This window comes from Geotrypetes seraphini, chromosome 10 (genome assembly GCF_902459505.1).
Source record: "Geotrypetes seraphini chromosome 10, aGeoSer1.1, whole genome shotgun sequence".
Classification (NCBI taxonomy): Eukaryota; Metazoa; Chordata; class Amphibia; order Gymnophiona; family Dermophiidae; genus Geotrypetes; species Geotrypetes seraphini.
The window spans coordinates 93,448,977-93,468,846 of NC_047093.1; the positions used below are offsets into that span (position 1 = coordinate 93,448,977).

Here is a 19,870-nt window from a genome sequence, read left to right on the forward strand (position 1 = left end):
AAGTTTTTACATGATGTGGAAACTGTGTACAAGTAGATCATATTTTGACATTTCCTCTTTCAGATTATTGATGCAATCTTTGGTTTTGGATTATTGTAACATCATCCATTTTTCAGGCTACAGGAAAATTTACACAGATCACGTGTTATTCAAAATACTGTGGTTTGATTGATTTTTAATTTTAAAAAGACACACCATGTCACACCTTATTTTCTCAAATTACATTGGTTTCCAGTTGAGGCAAGAGTGATATTCAAATCTGGGTGTTTATGCTATAAGGTGTTCCATGGTCTTATACCCAATTATCTTGCAGACCACTTTATATTTGCAAAATTAAGATGTTCACAGTGTATTCATGCTTTAATTGCTTTTCCACTTGTTAATGGTTGTTCATACAGTGGCTTTTGTCATTTCCAGCTGCAATTTGGGACAAAGGTTTTAGCCATTAGCTCTGCTTCCTATCAACATTTTAGGAAACTGTTGAAGACTTATTTGCAAAATTTTTAGAAGCTTGGGGCTCCTTTTACAAAGGTGCGCTAGTGGTTTTAGCGCGTGCTAGCTGCTACTGCCTCCTTTTAAGCAGGCGGTAGTTTTTCAGCTAGCGCGCGCTATAGCGCACACTAATCGTGTGCATGCGCTAAAAACGCTAGCGCACCTTCATAAAAGGAGCCCTTAATGTTTTGTATTTTCACTGTGATTATTCAGTTTTTCTTTTTTTGTTAACTGCATAGAACTCTAAGGGCTCCTTTTATCAAGGTGCGGTAGACGGTTAATGCGCAGAATCCCGCGCGTTCAACCGCCTGCCGTGCTAGTCACTAACGCCTCCATTGATGAGTCGTTAGTTTTTTGGATTGTTGCAGGGATTAGCGCGTGATGAAATGTCGGACGCGCTAACCCCTGTAGCGCACCTTGCTAAAAGGAACCCTAAGTTACTGTAGTATATAAATAAATTTTGTTATATTATATCATGTTCATTAATTGAAAGCACTAGTAAAGCTGCGTTTGGTTCAAGATAAAACTTGGTATGGACTACTTGATTTCCAGGAGTTACCAGTCTGATACTCAGCTTACCCGGCCTCTCAGGATAAATCCTGATCCTGATCCCTACAAATAAATTTCTTTGTGTCCCTTTCATCTCACCATCCGAGGCAGTGATTAGGAGGCCACCTAGCCCACTTTATAAATAGGTGATTACATAAATGATCTGGAAATAGAACGAAAAGTGAGGTGATAAAAAAAATCTATTCAAAGATGTTAAAACACATGCAGATTATGAAAAATTGTGGAAAGGTTTTAGGAAACTTGAAGGTTGGGCATCTGAATGGCAGATGAAATGTAGCGCCTTCTTACCTACTACCAATGTTCCCTCTAAGGATTGATGAGGTGTGTGCAAAAAAAAATATGCATGAGCGACAAGTTACATATTCCACAAATTTATGAGCAGGCACGGAGGACGCATTTGTAAACAAATGTAGTTTATCCTTGTACTCCTTATGTATTTTTAATCATCTATGGATATGTTTGTATGTTTATTGTTCAAATGGTTTTATTTATTTCCCAAAATTTATTTTTGTTATACACATTGAAAATATTTGATATTGCGTTTAAATCAAAATCTCAATAAACTTGAAACTTGAAATGAGTGCCCATGAGATTGTGGGAGGGTTAAATACTCAAAACTTAGAAGAATAACAATTTACTTAAAGTTTTTGCTTCTCCAGCTTTCTGGTATCTTTACATAATGCAGTGGTGTACCTAGCATATGTAACACCCGGGGCCCATCATTTTTTGGCACCCCCCCCCCCCATCTGTACGAAAAACATGATTTTTAGTAACAAGCCACACGTCACACGTCACCTAGGAAAAGGCAGCATCTTACATATTGCAGTGAACAGTACATCAATACACCCATTGTAAAACTAAACAAGCCAGACCAACACAGATCAATCCTACACCGTCAATCCTAACAGAAAACTATGTCTTTCGAACACACAGAACACACCTTCGCCTAGTATGGAATATGTAATCACAAACTAACCCCTCCCATAGACAAAGGTTAAATTGAACCAGCAAGAAGCTGGACTCTGCATACAATGCTTCACAGAAACAGTGACACATGTCTCCTAAAGCAATAAATAAATAGAAATTTTTTTCTACCTTTGTCTTCTGTGGTTTCTGCTTTCCTCATCTTCTTGTAACTCTCTTCCTTCCATCCACTGTCTGCCGTCTCTTTTCCCCTATATGGCATCTTCTCTCCTTCTATGCCCCTTCCAGAAACTGTATGCCTCCCCCTTCCATCTCTCCTTTCACCCCCATTGGTCTGGCATCTCTCTCCTCTCCTTCCCTCTCCCACACCTCTCCTCTGCAATCCCTTTCCCTTTTTTCCCTCATTTCCCTTTTCAATTTATTTTCTGCATCTGTCTAGATTATGTTCTTACTACTCTCTCATCAATGTTCTTTTTTACTGTCTACCTAAAGCTTGCCACCTCTTTCCCTCACCCCTCCAGTGTTTCCCTAACTCAATCCTTTTCTCCCCATCATGTGTCCTCCTTTTATTTATCCCCTCCTTCCATCATATACCCTCTTTCTCCAACCCTTCCATCTAGTACCTTCTCCTCTCTCTGTCCACTTATCATCCAGCATCTGCTCCCCTCTTTCTCTCCTCCCATTTCCTTCTGGCATTTGCTCCCTTATCTCTCCCATCTGCACTTCCATCCAGCATAGGTTCCCCACTACCATCCAATGTCTGCCCTTTCTCCCTCCATCCACCCCTCTTCAATCAGCATCTTCCCCCTTTCTTTCCCTCCAATATCCTTCCCCCTTATGTCTCTCTCCTTTCTCTGTACATCAATTCCATCAGCACCACCCTTCCATACCACCCTGCCCCCTTTCTTTCCCTCCACCACTCTTCCATTCCAGCAGTCCTGCTCCTTTCTCTCCCTTCATGCAGCAAGGTCCCGCGATGATTGTAGCTGCCTGCTGCCAATCCACCCCACTCTGACGTACTTGCTCTAGAGCGGACTCAGCAGCTGCATGCTGGAAGGGCCCACGATGACTCGTCTGCTGGCTCTGCTCTGGAAGAAGTAAGTTACGTTGGAGGGGGTGGGCCCGGCAGACACAGGGAGTTGCCCTAGCATCTCCTTTCATTCCCTCCCTCATCTTCCTTCTCCCTCCAGCTGGGTACCGCAACACTCTCCCCTGCAGCTCTGGACTTCCCCACACCTGCTCCCCCAAAATTGCCATGCTTCGGTTCCTCTTTTTTCTTCCTCCCTCCCCCCGCGGGACCCTGCAGCACCATCAACTCTTACTCCCTCTAACGCCGGCCCTGCAGCTCCGGACTTCCCCGCACCTTCCCCCCCCCCCCCCCCCGATCGCTATTATTTTAAATGTTATAGCGGCGGCGCTGTATCCATCAGTGGAGACGTCTAACCTCGGCCTGCCCCGGAACTCTTACTGCAGCAGCTGCCCGTCTAGGCAGGAACAGGAAGTCACTGTTGCAGTAAGAGTTCCGGGGCAGGCCGAGGTTAGATGTCTCCACCGCCAGGGTCGGAAACCAAACCCCCACCCCGACGTCCGATTCCTCCCCCAGCCTCCCCTTACCTTTGCGACGCGTGTGTGCGCTGTGACGAGAAACTTGTGCGCTGCGATGTAATATTTTGTGCGCCAGCGCACGCCAGCGCAGCTTAGCGGGAACACTGCCTACTACCCCATTTCGTACTACACAACCCCACACAGGGTCAACCAGAAACCGTAACACATACCCAAGGATCACCGGCTGCAAATGCAAGTCCTTTTTGGACAGGTACTTCATGTTCCAAGCAAGCAAACAGCAGTCCTGGCTTGGTAATTTCATCAATGGAGCCAGGCTGACCTACGGTGCTTTTCAGAGAGAAATTAAAACTGTACTGTTTGACAGATTCATCTCCTAAACAGAAGCCTCACTGAACTTCCTAAGTTTTATTTTCCCTCTGTCTATTTCTTGTGTAATATGTTGTTCCCTCATTTACCACATTCTGCAACCTGTTGATTGTCCAGCTTCTATTCCCTGGGTTGCATACATGAGATTTCATATTTTCCTTTTATCTATTTCTTGTGTAATAGTTGTACCCTCACTTCTTGCATTCTGTATTTCGTTGATTGTCCAGCCCTCTTCGATGTGAACCGCCTAGACATCATCTGATTATGGTGGTATAGAAGAATAAAGTTATTATTATTAATGTGGACAAATGCAAAATGATGCACATTGGGAAGAATAATCCAAATCATAGCTACTTAATGCTAGGGTCCACCTTAGGAGGCAGCACCCAAGAAAAAGGATATTGGTCTGACCTCACTGGGTCAGACCAATGGTCCATCAAGCCCAGTAGCCTGCTCTCATGGTGGGCAATCCAGGTCACTAGTACCTGGCCAAAACCCGAGTAGCAACATTCCATGCTACCAATCCAGGGCAAGCAGTGGCTTCCCCCATGTCTTTCTCAATAACAGACTTTGGAAATTGTCCAAACCTTTCTTAAATCCAGCTATGCTATCTGCTCTTACCATAACCTCTGGCAATACATTCCAGAGCTTAACTATTCTCCGAGTGAAAAAATATTTCCTCCTATTGGTTTTAAAAGTATTTCCCTGTAACTTAATTGAATGTCCCCTAACCTTTGTAATTTTTGACGGTGTGAAAAAGCGATCCACTTGTACCCATTCTACTCCACTCAGAATTTTGGAGATGATATTGTAGAGAATATGCTGAAATCTTCTGCCCAGTGTGTGGTGGCAACCACCAAAAAAGCAAACAGGATGCTAAGAATTATTAATAAAGGGATAGAAAATTAGATGAAGATTATTATAATGCCCCTGTATTGCTCTATTTTGTAACCTACCCATGAGTATTGCATGCAATTCTGGTTGCCATATCTCTGAAAGGATATAGCAGAATTAGAAAAGGTTCAAGGAAGAGCAACCAAAATGATGAAGGGGATGGGACTCCTCTCATATGAGGAAAGGCTAAGAAGTTATCTTGGAAAAGAGAAGGCTGAGGAGAGATTTGATACAGTTCTACGAATTCCTGAGTGGTACAGAATAGGTAAAAGTGAATTGATTTGTTACTCTTTCAAAAACTATAAAGACTAGGGGACATTCAATGAAGTTACATGGTAATACTTTTAAAACCAATAGAAGGAAATATTTTTTTTCACTCAATGAATAGTTAAGCTCTAGAACTTGTTGCCAGAGGATATGGTTACAGTGATTAGCATATTTGGGTTTTAAAAAGGTTTGGACAAGTTCCTGGAGGAAAGGCCCTTAGTCTGCTGTTGAGATAGATATGGAGGAATCTTCTACTTGCACTAGGATTGAAAACATGAAATATTCCCACTATTTGGTATTTTAGAATCTGCCAGGTACTTGTGACAAGGATTGGTTACTGTTGAAAGCAGGCTACTGGGCAAGATTGACCATTGGTCAGACCCAGTAAGGATATTCTTATTTTCTTATGGTAAAATTACTAGGCATCACCATTGATAATAATATGAATTATACTGCTCATGTTTCAAATCTGTTAAGGAAATCTTTTTTCTTCCTACAAAAAATACATTCCATCTGCTCACTGTTGGATACTGCAGCCTTAAGAATATTAGTATATTCTATGATCCTTTCTAAATTGGATTATTGCAATTCTCTACTATCAGATCTTATATTGTTTCAGTACTGCAAATTGCAATTGATCCACAACACTGCTGTGAAACTCATTTTGGGAAAAATTTTGATCAAGTAACCCTTATATTTCAAAATGAATATTGGTTACCTATTGCATACCGAATCCCCTTCAAGATTCTCACTTTAGTAATCAAGTTTTTTTTCCCCGTATGTATCCCCACTTTCATTAGCAATGCTCTCCATCCTGTACTTTGTGTTCATCCCAAGACCTTTTTGTTGTCTTCACTTATGTAGCTAAATTTGAATCTAATCATAATTCTTCCATCACTATGGAATCAACTCCCTATGGATATTAGGCTAAATCTCTCAAGATATCTCTCGCTGTTGGCAGTTTCTATCACTTCTGATCAAGTTATATTGCATTTTATGCAAAAGACTTATGTTCACTCAATTATCCAATTACATTTATCTAGCAGCAATATTATATTCCTAATTCAGGCACCCATCAAAATCTGCTGGCATCAAGTATGTATTCATTCAATAAATTCTTCTTTGTGTGCTTTACAGGTGTTTCATTATCTTTATTTTTTCATTATCTGTTTGTCCTGTACTCCTTGTATCAGGTTATCTTGATGATCATTCCTTTCACCTCTGGTGGACCACATCACAATCAAATGGACCATGTCATCTACATCTCTTATAAGCAGGCTACACAGGATTCCATTTTTTTCATGGGCTTTCTAAGTCCATGGATGAAAATGCTAGCTATCATAGATCTCTCCATTACCATGATTCTTCTATATTTTTTCCCAAATCATTAAGGAACAATCCTCCAATATGCAACAGATGGGAACAAACACCAACCAATCTACAAAGCTTCCAGCAGGACCCATTTCATGCACCAGATTTATGCAACCCTAAGATACCTCTTTTCTTTGACTATACACTAGGGATCGTTGCTGGATATGGGTGCATTCTCTTCAAATGCACCAACTCTATGTATGGATTTTCATCAATACCTTTTCCTGAGAAGAGGGTCATAAAGCTGAAAAATCTAGGTAGATTCAGGTTTGGGAAATGTTTCTTTACTGAAAAATTGCAAAACAGACTATTACAGTAACGAACACAAATAAATTCACATTAGCCTAGAAAAATTCAACTCTGGAATCTTAAAGCTGAAATGACTAGATTCTGGTACTAGGTGACCTCCCTGGATCTTTAGATTGCAATTTCTCTGGAAGACCTTAATTCACTTTCCTTGTAATTTATGATAGGCCCTTGGTGCCTAGAATATCCAACTTCCTTCATTTTGAACTAAAGCCAGTTTATTCACTAGGCCAACAATTATTTATGTCTTCTTTCCCTTGGCTCCTCTGGAAATTACTGTAGAACAATTCCAAAAAAATAAAAGAATATCCTTAATTATATCCTTATTGACCCTTTCACTCAAGCCCTAGGCCCTCATGGACTGTAGGGATTCACACTTCCCAAGCTCCAATGAACCTCAAAAAGGATGGAGAAGAAAGGTAACAAAATCCAAATGATGGATGTGTTCTGTTGAACACACTCCATCTCTAACATCTTCCTTCACATAGTGAGGCATTTCCTCTTCCCAGAGAGCCCATGGAAACTTTGAAGCTAATCATTAGATGGCATTTGTTAACTCCCTTAATCATATCCAAAATGAAATTGCATGATGTTGTCCCATCCTATCCTACTGTGTGAACTACCATATATACTCGAACATAAACCAATTCGAATATAAACAGAGATAATACTTTTCCCTCTTTTTAGTGGAAAAATGTTAACTCAAATATAAACCAAGAGTTTATTATATTCAAGTGCCAACCAGCTGTACTAGCCTCTTCCCGGATCCACCTTAAATCCTGATGGTCCAGTGGTATGGTAAACCAAACCAGGAGTAATCTCTCCCTCCCCACGGTAGTGTCGGGTCCTGTCCCAGCTGTCAGCTGGCTGTAGAATCACAGTGTGCCCCTTCTTTCTCTCCCTCCCTGCTGTAGAATCAATGTGTGCCCTCCTCCCTCCCTCCCTCCCTTGGAGAAGCAGCTTAGGTTTCCCCCCAGGCCTACCTTAATCACTGGTGGTCCAGAGAGTGAGTCACAGGAGGAGTGATCCTATTATGCTCCTGCTCACACAGTCTCACAAAAACAAAAAAAAGGCTGCCACAAGTTCCCAGAGTCTCGCAAATTGCCATATATGGGGTATGATTTAATTGACTAACAAGCTCTTAACCATAAATAATTGGGTGCCAGTAACCAGTTTCTGATGTTAATTGAACCCATTAAAATTTGCACTTGCAACTGGGTGCCTTTCTCCTATATGCCATTCCCCAAAACGGGATCATGGCTAAGGAGGAGCATGGGTGTGACACGGGTATTCTGAAAAGTTATACATGTAGTTATAGAATTCTGGGAAAGCACACCTACCTTGGGTGCCAGCATTTACACCAGATTTAGCAGGCATGACACAGGGACACATTTGTCCCCATCCCCACAGGAACTCAATGTCCCCCTTCCGGCCCTGCCCTTGCCCTATTCCTGCAAGCTTTACCTTAACTGCACAAGCCTCAAATACATATGATTTTAAAGTGTTCAAGGCTTGTGCAGATGAGAACAGAGCTTGCAGGAATAGGGCAGGGACAGGGACAGAACTTGTGAGGACAGGACAGGAAACTGAGTTCCTGTGGGGACAGGGACAAATTTGTCCCCGTGTCATTCTCTACTGTCACCAAAAAGTTAGGTACATGAATCGGTGCTACATGTTATTCTATAAAGGCCAGACACATAACATAGTAACATAACATAGTAGATGACGGTGGATAAAGACCAGAATGGTCCATCCAGTCTGCCCAACCTGACTCAATCTAAAAACTCTTTACAGAATGGCATTAAGGCCCAAATTCTATAAGTGGTGCCTAAAAATAAGATGCTAAGGAATGCACCATTTATAGAATCATGCTTAGCAGCGCCTAAATTGGACTTATGTACCAGTAGGGGTCAAAACTTTAGGCGCCTTTAGGCCAGAGTTTTCTTGACCTAAATTCCGGTGCCCAAGTCCAATTTAGATGCCTACATTGAAAACATATGCAAGATCCACCCACGATCCACCAGTGATTAAGGTAGGCCTGGGGGGAATCCTACACTACTTCTCTGAGGAACGGAGGGAAGGAAGGAGGAGGCGCATGGTGATGCTACATCAGGGAAGGAATGCATGATTCTACAGCAAGGAGGGAGGGAGGGAGGGAAGGGGCACGCAGTGATTCTATAGCCAGCTGGGACAGGACTTGACACCTTATCTTGGGAGGGAGGGATCACTCCCATTCTGGCTTAGCTCACCATACCACTGGACCACCATGATTTAAAGTGGACCTGAATATAAACCAAGACTCCCATGTTTGGGTCCTAAACTAAAACTATTCGAGTATATACAGTAATTATTTTCTTAGAGTAGAAATATGAAGGGTTTCATTGAAATCCTATGCCTTTAAAACCCTGATGAATGAGGAATTATTCAGAAAAATATTATATTGCTGAATGATTTGGTATTTTTGCTGCTTATAACTCCTCTTTGTAGAGAACTAGTGCCATTGCCCATAATGTGACACAGACTCTTAAGGGGAAAATCTATACTTTGGTGCCAAGATGAAGGCAGCGAGGTGGGTGTGCTTAGCATCAATTCCATAATAGCTTTAGGGTCCCGAAATTTAAGCATTCCCACTTATAACAGGTCAATGGCTGGCATAGGTTGGTGCACCTAAGTGTGCCATGCAATATGCATATCTAATAATATTCTATAAATTGTGTACATCACGTCAGGACACACCCATGCTCCAACCACTATGTATGTTCCCCTTGCAATTATGTGCTAAGCAAATTGGGGAAATGTTATAGAACAGTGCCTAGCAATTATGCACATAACTTGCCATTTAAGTGCTGCTAATCTTTAACATGTGTGTGTGTACTTGGGGCCTGATTCTGTATAGGACACAGCCTCAGCAGCCGGCTAAGCGGCTTTTGTAAATCTCATATGGGCATCCTATAAAGAATCGTATCTGTCCTAACAGACAGACCCCCAACCCCGCCTAACCACCCCAATTCTCTGACGTCCATGGAGTGGCTTTAGGTATCTGACCAATCAGTGCATCCCAGAATGCACTGGGAAGGAGGCCTAAGACTCCGGTTGGCCCAGGTGCTTGGGATGCACTGGGGAGAGGCTTAAGGCTCTGACTGGCCCAGACACCTAAGGCCCCTCCCATAGGAGGCTATGGGAGGGGCCTTAGGTGTCTGGGCCAGTCAGAGCCTTAGGCCTCTCCCCAGTGCATCCCAGGATACACTGGGACGGGGAAGGCCCACCATTCTGAACAGAAAGGCCTGCTGGCCAGAGGGACTAGGCATCCCTCTGTCCACCCTTCCTGTTAAAGGTATGGGGGAGGGTCCAGGTGGGCTTTGAGGGGTGGGGATTTTGGGGGGTACCAGCATCCCTTCTGCTGGGGATGTTGGAGGTAGTGGGCATCCCTCCTTCCAAGGACTGTTTAGGGGTTTAAAGTAGGAGGGATTTGGCATTCCTCTTGCTGGGGATGTTGTGTGTGGTGCCGGCAAGAGAAATTGGGCATCCCTCCTGCCACGGACAGTGTGTGTGTGTGTGTGGGTTCAGGGGTGGTGGCAGGAGAGGAGCGGGCAATCCCTCCTGCCAGCTGACTTGTGGTGAGGTTCAGGGGTTCCCTGCCTTGGCCGCTCAGCTGATTGCGGCAGGGACAATTCCTTGTCGTGATCAGTTTAGTGGCCGCATCTAATTGAAACGTAGGCCAGCTTTCATTGATAGACTCCTTATTCCCTATGATCCTCGCAGAGCTCTGAGATCCACCTCTCAACATCTTCTCCATGTACACTCCTTAAAAATCATCGGCACCCCCCCCCCCTCTCTGTTACAGCCTCCACAATCTGGAATTCACTACCAAATACTCTTAGGGCAGAACAAAACTTAGACAAATTCAAAGGAGGACTAAAGTGTTTCCTTTTCAAAGACGCCTTTGAGTAATGAGCTCTTCTTTCTACCTCATACTTTTCCTATGTTTTCTCCACTTCTAGACTCTTCATCAAAGAGGACCTCCCCCCCTCGTGTTTCTTTCCTTTCTATGTTTGCTTTACCTGTAAATATTGTATTTCACCAAACTTACCTTTTATATTTATTGTATGTCCTTAATTTGTCCTATGAGTCTTTGTAAGTCTCCCCCTTTCTTTAATATTGTAAAACGCTTAGAAATCATGATAGGCGTTTAAACAAACTTTAATAAAACTTGGAAACTACATTTCAAGCATCTATTGTGGCCCTAGGGAGATGCCTAGAGCCACCTAAGCTCGCCTAAGGCCACTTCCTGGTAAAACCACACCCAGTTTTGGGTGAGCTTTAGAATCCCTACACGTCTCCCTCAACTGCAATGGATGCCTACAGTCTAGGCGGCCTGCCTTGGGTTGTTTTTTTAGAAAACGTGTGTCCCGATTGGCTGGTTAGACAGCAGACAGCTATAGGACGTCCACCACCACGTACAATTAGGATGCCATTTATAGAACATGGCCCTTGGTATCTAACATTAAGTGCCAAGTTATTGAATGAAAGGCATAGTGAACAATGCCAGTATAAGAACTGTATTAAGTTTAGAAAGATCTTTGTGTTCCTGTAGTGAGATGTCAACTAATCTTCAAAAATTCCACCTATAAAAGGTTGAGCTTTAAATATTTATAAACTGAAACAGTCTTACATAAATACACGTCAAAAATCATCTGCGCCCCAAATCTATGTTTCAATGATATGTTGATATGAACATTATTGAAAAAAACCTGAAATTTTAACTTGCTTATTTCAGATTCATTTTATTACTATACACCAGAAACAAATTAAGGTGGATTTGTAGGTGGATCCAGCTTGAGAATAAAATTCAGTAAAGACTTTTTGAACTAGTATTATGAAAAATTAACAGCAATAATTGTGCAAACAACTCTAAAAATGTTCTACAAAGTTTGTGCACAGAGCTGAAATACCCATGTCTGGTCAATTGGACAAAACAGAAAAACACTGGAAATTAAAAATGTGTGTTAAAATGAAAAATGTCCATCTGGGAAGGGACCAATACTTCATTTCTGTAATAAAGATCCTACAGCTCAGAGGTGATCTGATTTTCTTTACGCTTGACATCTTAAAAAGTTTAAGATTTCAACAGGTTCCATTGTTTTGCTATCATACTAAAAATATATTTTCCTTTTCCAAATTTCAGCTCAAGGCAAGTTGCATACAGGTAGGTTTGGGAGCTAATCCCTTGTGCAGATGTACTCATAATCAAGAGTATCTAAGGCCTTGGAGAGTGAATTGTCTTGCCCAATTTTCAAAGCATGTTACAGCAGGTGGCAAATGCATACCTCATTTACACATGTATTTTCAGAAATTGTACAGCTAATATCAGGATGTTTTAACTCACTAGATCTCGGATTCTATAACAGAGTGCCTTCATTTACACCCCACTTGGATGTCAAAGTATATAGAATACTGTCACTTTCATGGATAAGTTTCCCTTTATGTGCATAAGTTGCAGTAAAACACCCAAGCACTATTCTGTAAAGGTATGCATTAAGTGGCATAGTGCGTAAATGCAAGGGGGATATTCACATGGGTGGAGCTATCACGTCTATGCGCAATTTACAGAATGCAGCAATTTAAATGCATCCTTACTGCATTTAGGTATCTGTAGTTACACCAGGTTTATGAATGGTTTAACTGCAGGGTACCTAAACATTAAACACACCAATACCAAGTTGCACTAATATTCTATAATTGAATCTGACCACCCCAGTTCTGTTACAGAATAGGCTCTTATCAGGCTGCATTAGAACACCTAAAAAGGGATGCCCATTAATAGAATTGCCTCCAGGCCTAGACGTTATCTGTAATAAGAGACTGGCTTAGAGGAGGAATAAGGGTGGAGACAATATTTATTTATTTAGCAACAATATTCAGATTTGTTCGGTTTATTTATTTTACGTATCACTTAGTACCACCAGAGTACTAAAGTGCTTTGCATTGCTAAATAGATACATTATCCAATTAATTTAGGGCTGCTGAATAGCAGACCTAAAATTAAACCGATAATGGCAGTATTTAAACAACTTTATACATATATTTAGCAGCACTCAGGGAGAAATTCTATAACTGGCATCTGAAGTATAGGCGCATACCTTAATAAAAATCAGTTTCAAAATTAGAGTGAATGGCATCATTAATGAGCTTTAACAAACTCATAATCACAAAAAAATTAAGGTTAATTGGGTGGTAGGTGCCTAGGGGCTCCTTTTATCAAGCTGCGGTAGGGGTTTAACGGTAGGGGTAGCGTTAATCTGCCTGCCGCGCTAGTCGCTAACTCCTCCATTGACGAGGGGGTTAACGCGTGACGAAATGTCCAACGCGCTAACCCCGCTAGCGCACCTTGATAAAAAGAGCCCTAAGTCTGTAGGCACTTACAGAGACGAGCCACGAAGCTAGTGAAAGTTATGGAGAACCTGGACTACGAGGAAAAACTTAGGAGACTGGGGTTGTTCTCCCTTGAGAAGAGGAGACTGCGTGAGGGATCTGATCGAGACTTTCAAAATACTGAAAGGATTCGACAAAACGGAGCAGGGAAAGCAGTTATTTACAATGTCCAGTGTGACACGGACAAGAGGATATAGACTGAAGCTGAGGGGGGACAAGTTCAGGACGAATATCAGGAAGTTCTGTTTCACGCAGCGAGTGGTGGACACCTGGAATGCTCTCCCAGAGGAAGTAATTGCAGAATCCACCGTTCTAGGATTTAAGGGTAAATTAGATGCACATCTCCTTAAGAGTGGCATAGAGTGATACGGGTAAGGGTAAATTAGATGCATATCTCCCTTGAAAAGCATACAGTGATATGGGGACTAAAACTATGCCAGGGTACACCTGGCGGGGCCTCCGCGTGTGCGGATCACTGGACTTAATGGACCCAGGGTCTGTTCCGGAGCTGGCAATTCTTATGTTCTTATGTACCCAGGCCCTACCACCAAGTAGGCATGCTTATGGATGGATTAGGGGTGCTGCTAGGCACTGCTAACAGAATCACGCCTATATTGTAGGTGCCTACATTGTAGCCAAGGTAAACCCTGGCTACATTGGAGATACCTACAATGTAGGCACAATTCTGTTAGTGACACCGAGGGAAAGATTGACACGTCTAGGTGCCTACAAATGTAGGTGCCATTAACAGAATCTGGCCTTTAATGTCTGTGTTGGTAGAAATCTGGAACGCTCTTCCGGAGAATGTCATAGGGGAAAGCACCCTTCAGGGATTCAAGAAAAGGTTGGATAAGTTCCTACTGGACAGGACATACACAGGTAAGGCTAGACTCAAATAGGGCACTGGACTTTGACCTAAGGTCTGACCCAGGAGCGGCAAATCTTATGTTCTTTCGTTCTTATGGTGACTATCCAGGTTGAATAACAGGCTCAAAGAATGTCAAGCGAGAGAAGCGGGACTTGAACCCTGGGTCTCTAGGTTCACAACCTGTTTCTCCAACCATTATGCTATTGCTCCATTTATGTATAGAAAATGAGGGAGAGAAGAGGAAATATGGCATTTTGCTGAATAATCAAAAGGAAATGATAAGAATTCAATGCTGCTACTATATTTTAGGCTAAACACTCTTGCATCTGATAAAAACAAAGACAACTAGAAATTGGAAAAAGGGTTGAGGAAATAGACAAAGTTGAGTTTTGTGAGCAGAGTATCTAGATCTATTGCCTTCTGAATCAAACTTTTCACTTTTGATTGATGCCAGCTGCTGTTCAGCAGAATGGAAGCAAATGTGAGCAGCTGGATTATGTGTGGAGAACCTACAGAGTTATTATCAGTGTTTGTAGTGCCACTACAGAATAGGGCTCGATGAGCTTCGCTATTATAGAGCCATGATTTTACAGTATAATATATCAGCATTTTCATGCCACATAGACAAAATTTCTTTAAAAAGGAAATGCCCAGATGCAATTTCTTTGGCTGCTGGTTTGTTTGTTTTTTTCCTTTTAAGTTTTAACAAACATGTTTTAGTAGGTTAATTTTGATTTTGCTACTTAAGCAGCAATAAAAACAATGCGACAAAAATTCTAACTGAATTTGTCTCAGGCTCTTAGACAAAAATGCTAACATGTTTCAAAAGCAGATGTTTCTCAGAATGGACCATTCTCTCATCTCTTTTTAGTACATTGCCCCCAAGTCATCTGGCTTTCTGCCACTTATTCCACTTATTCATGCTCTGGTTGAAAAGAAAAAAAAAGCAAAAAACTTTAGGATGATCAAGATATTCACATTTTAAAATTCTATACAGAAATATGTACTTCTACCTTTGACGCATTACCGTTACATTTTGGCAAAGGACTCTACCTATGTGTCTGTGGTACAAGCTTTTCTATCTGTCAATTTAAAGGACATATTTCAGCAACTGTATATCTGTGGGTCTACTGTAGTTTGCAAGGTCAATATAAATTAAACTTAAATGCACACATCTCCAAGTCATCTTTGGAAATCAAAACTATAAAGATGAGTTATGATTTCACAACATCATAGCAGTGTTAAAAACACAGAAGATGAAAAGTTGGATTCAGTCAATAAAATCTCCATTACCAAGGCTCCATTTTACCTTTGGCATAAAATATCTTAGGGCCCTCTTTCCCCAGCACTAGCATAGCTGTTGTTCTCTTGGGAAAGAATGAAGTAATCTCTAATTCAGCACATGGAATTATTACATTAAAGCTTTTGTTGACATCATGTCAGTTATTTGCCGTCAGCACACATAAGCCCTCTTTTGCAAAGGTGTGCTAAGCATTTTAACGCACGTTCAGTGCACGCTAAATCAACGCATGCACTAACCACTAACGCATCCATAGGATAACATGCATGCGTTAGCGTTTAGCGTGTGATTAGCGCGCGCTAATATTTACCGCGCGCTAAAAAGCATAGTGCACCTTTGTAAAAGAGGGTTTTGTCGAAGGCTATGGTTAAAAACAAGGCTGTACTGAGGCTACTAAGTTAGCAGTAACTTGAAAACATGTAGCTGGGGTAGTTTTATATCTCCCCTTTAGTCTCACTATTATGTACCATATGATGATACAGGGATAATTTACAGAAACCTCAATATATACTCATCAGAACTGTATGTATTTGAACCATTTCTAGTTAATTAGGTGGACTACAAAAAACTGCCCATTTTTTCTAAACTCTAGTTTCACCAAAATAAAAATTAAAAAAAGTAAATGTTAATTAAAAATGGATCTTATTGAATGGTTTTCTAATTAATGTCATTACTGTAAATAAACACAGCAATATATTCTTCTATTTCTTAAGAATATCCCTTTGATCAAAGCATTTTTATTACAGTGTTCTATAGAATTCACCTAACTCAACTCATTGTCTTCGGGCAATATGCCTGCATAGTAAAATAAAGACTTACTAAGCTGTACCATTCTTTGAAGTCATTCAACATAGACAGAATATTCTACAAAAACATCAGTAATACTTTTACAGAACCGCTTTGATACTTCGGTGTTAAGTACTATATCAAGTGAATAAATTAAATCAATGGTAATACTCACCAGTCGTTCTGACATTGGCGTCTTGTCTTCTTCAGGCAAATGCTGTTCCAAAGCCAAAACAATACAGTTGGCAATAATGGTAGCTAAAATCATATATTCAAATGGAGTGATAATGGTCAAAGAAAAATAAATTGTAAATAGAATATTTCTCATTTAAAATTGCAGCTTAAAAATACCAGGTGAGTTTGGTGGTTATACGGTCTCAACTTTTCAATAGATTTCCATAAATTGAGTAGCAAAATTTAAGACTACTGTTGTTTGGGGTTTTTTTAATTGTTGTGGCATCAATTTTTTTCTTTCCTTAAGGGCTTAAATTTCACAGAGCTATGAAATAAACTCTGTGAATTAAAACCTGATTTTTTTTTTTTTTTTGTAAACCAGAAAAACTTGGAGACAAGAAAAAAAACTAAATGTGATGCCCAATTCCTAGTATTCCTGCTATATGGGATTATGAAAACTTTTATGTTTTATTATTACAGGGCTTTTTTTTTTAATAGAAAGGTGTTCTAACACAATCTTCCTCAATTATTGTGAAAAATGCCACTCTCTTTTAAAGACTGCCTTTCCTACAAATAGGCAGTTTTATGAACATGGAACTGGTTATAGAATTACTGTATAATAAACCAAAGTATAACTAAATCTCAACCATTGTCTCTCTTTCTCACTGCTCTAGTTTGCACCTGAGTGAACAATGCTTATGGTAAATTGATAGCCTGATTTTGCTATTGGAGTTACCGGTTGTGGTGTGTAATGCATGCTTGTTTTCAGCACTGTGGACAGCACCAAACCCTCCACCTTAAATAGCTTGGCTAGGAAATCATCGGCTCAAAATAATAGCACACGTTAAAATCACCGGTTTACTAAACATGACCCGATCAAGTACATGAAAACACAATTAGCTATCTTGGGTGTTAAGAAGAAGTTATTTAATATTTTTTTCCAAATTTTATAAAGCGCGGCTCCTTTTACGAAGGTGCGCTAAGCGTTTTAGTGCACGCACCGGATTAGCGTGCGCTATAGCACGCACTAGCCGAAAATCTACCGCCTGCTCAAATGGAGGCGGTAGCAGCTAGCGTGCGCTATATTCCGCGTGTTAAGGCCCTAACGCGGCTCTGTTAAAGGAGCCTTTAATGTTGTTAAATATGTAGCATATGGTTACTTTCCCTCTGATAATTAGATATAATAATACAAGGTTTCTACGGGGAAAATATTTGGGGGGGGTTTAATCCAAGCCTTGCTTGCTCCACCCTCCTCTAAAAGAGCTGGTAATGAACAGAAATCAAGAAGAGGGAATTAAATACAAGATGAAAACTGCTTCATCTCTGTTTAAAGTCAAGATAAGTTCAGTTGGGAAGAGGAAGTCAACTATGGACTTCATGTAAGCGGTATCAGCAGAAAACACTCAAGTGTTGCTAGGCTTCTGCAAGGAGGCCTTGCTGCTTGTTACTAGAGGATGAGAAGGTATGTTCTTGCACAAGAACAGAAAACAACAGGCTCCCTGGAGATGCAAAGCCCTCCTGCTGGCACACAGCATCTAACACACGCCCAAAGGAAACCTAGGGACCAACCTTTATAGGGAGGGAACCACCTCTCTGTCCTTCAAGCCCACTGCCGAAAAGACCATCAATATCCTTTCCTTTAGTTCACTTCTATCGTTAAAAAAAAAATAAAAAATAGAAATATCTTGTTGCAGTTCGGTTGTTGCTGGAAAGGGAAGGGTTTCAATCCCCGAGTCTGCAACCATGGAACAAACCAATGGAGGACTTGGACGCTGCCTCAGTCACACACCATTAACTAAAACAGGTTTCGCCTTAATACCTAGATTTATGTCAGCTAATAGAACCAGGCAAAAAAGGTTGTCTATTTTTCGGTCGACTACTCCAAGTGGCATATTCAAAAGAGGTTGCAATTAAATGCCTTTTCGCTCGTCTAACACTGATAGAGCCTTAACCATTATTTGACCGTCTGGGGGGGTTCATGCAAATATTTAAGCAAACGAGCAACATTTCGTCTTACGTGTCTTTGCAGCCTTTGGCATGCTCTTTTAAGCATACCATACACAGGTGAAGCGAAACAGACCTAGACAGGCTTTTTTTTTTTTTTTTTTGGTACTGAGCAAAGGATATGGCCATTCTGTTATTCTCTTGGCGTATTTCCGTATAATGTTATCTTCGCTGAAGATGAAGAGAGATCTGTTGACTGTGAAGCAGTCCTGCTTGACCGGAATCGGGTTGTACATCGCCATGGTGCGGGCTCTCTGAGCCATCGTTTGCTTGTACATCCTTTGGCCGGCTGGGGGGCCACCCTGCCTGCTGCTCCCTCTCCCTCCGCCAGCCGGTCCTCCACCGCCGTAGCGAGTCGGCAGGTCGTCTCCGAATCGAGCCATTCTGGGAACGCAGGGGAGCGAGTGGTCAAGTGCAAAGCAGCGGCCAACGCGGAGGGAAGAAGCATCACCACGCGCCGAGAGCCCGCCTGGAAGCCGAGAGTCTGCTTTCGTGCGGATATAGTCAAAGAGAGAGAGAAAAAAAAAAAAAATACTGGCGGGAAAAGAATTGGGTGTTCTCACGCCGGGCTTCGGTATCAAAGAGAAAGGCGCGCGCGAGAGAGAGAGAGGTGGGGGGGGAGGGGGGGGAGGGGAAATACACCCAGCGCTCTCAACTCCACGCGCAAGTGCCGCTTGCCTGAAGGAAACTCGTGGTTTTTCCCGACAGAGGCAAAATCCCCATCGGAAAGCAAAACACCCCAAAGAGCAGATATCTAAATTATACGTGCCTGGAGAACAAACGATTGTAAAATTTAAAAAAAATAAAAATAAAAAAATAGAAATGTAAAAAACCAAGTTATGTGCTTTCCTTTATCGTCTTCCGTTCTTCCATTTTCTTTAAAAGGGCGGGGGGGAAAAAAATCCCGTTTGCCGTTTCTGGTAGATCTTTTCTAGCAGAGCCACCAGCTCAAACCGGTCACTTAGTTAGCAGACCCAGTGGAAACGTTAAGTGCAGCCAGTGTGTGAACCTCAGCCCCGCTATAAGAGCCCGCTCACGTGACCCTTCCCAGCCAATCGACGGAGCGACTCCACCTAGACCAAATAGCCTCTGGAAGGAGCTAGCGTCGTTTTATAACCCCCAATATTGTCTGTCCGAAAACATAAATCCCAAAACTAACAGCCGGCTCTCTTTTTCCGTTTCCATCTTTGCTCTTCATTCCTTGCCAAAAGGAAGGATGAGGAACAGACCACGTCGATTCACTGCATGGAAGCGACCAATAGATAGATAATCACACCCTCCTCACTTCGCTTCTCCTTTGGATGTTGCAATCGCAACCCCTGACAGACGAACAATCTAATGTGTCATACGGATTGACTGCTTCCTTCTCCTCCCCACCCGTCAGGTAAAATGATTGTGCTAGGCATGCACTAAAGATTAGATTTAATAAGAAGTTGCAAATAAAGCAAAGGTGGCGGACCGGGGAGGAGAAGAGGCGGCTACTCTTGCGCGTGCACTGCGTGCACGCGCCTCACTCTAATTTCTGGGAGCTGACCAGCTGCTGGACGCTC

General features: G+C 41.8%; 1 protein-coding gene across 4 annotated transcripts in view; it reads right to left on the minus strand.

The window, feature by feature from the left end:
- The window catches only part of CACNA1B (calcium voltage-gated channel subunit alpha1 B), a 1,471,643-nt gene extending 1,452,790 nt beyond the window's left edge, over positions 1 to 18,853 (minus strand). For all 4 annotated transcript variants that reach the window (XM_033960470.1, XM_033960471.1, XM_033960469.1 and 1 more), the window contains exons 1-2: positions 18,444 to 18,853; positions 16,318 to 16,423 (exon numbers count right to left, since the gene is read on the minus strand). In XM_033960470.1, coding sequence (XP_033816361.1) covers positions 16,318 to 16,423; positions 18,444 to 18,703 — 366 coding nt within the window. In that variant the 5' untranslated portion in view covers positions 18,704 to 18,853. The remainder of the gene's footprint in view (positions 1 to 16,317; positions 16,424 to 18,443) is intronic.
- Between the last annotated feature and the right edge of the window lie 1,017 nt (positions 18,854 to 19,870).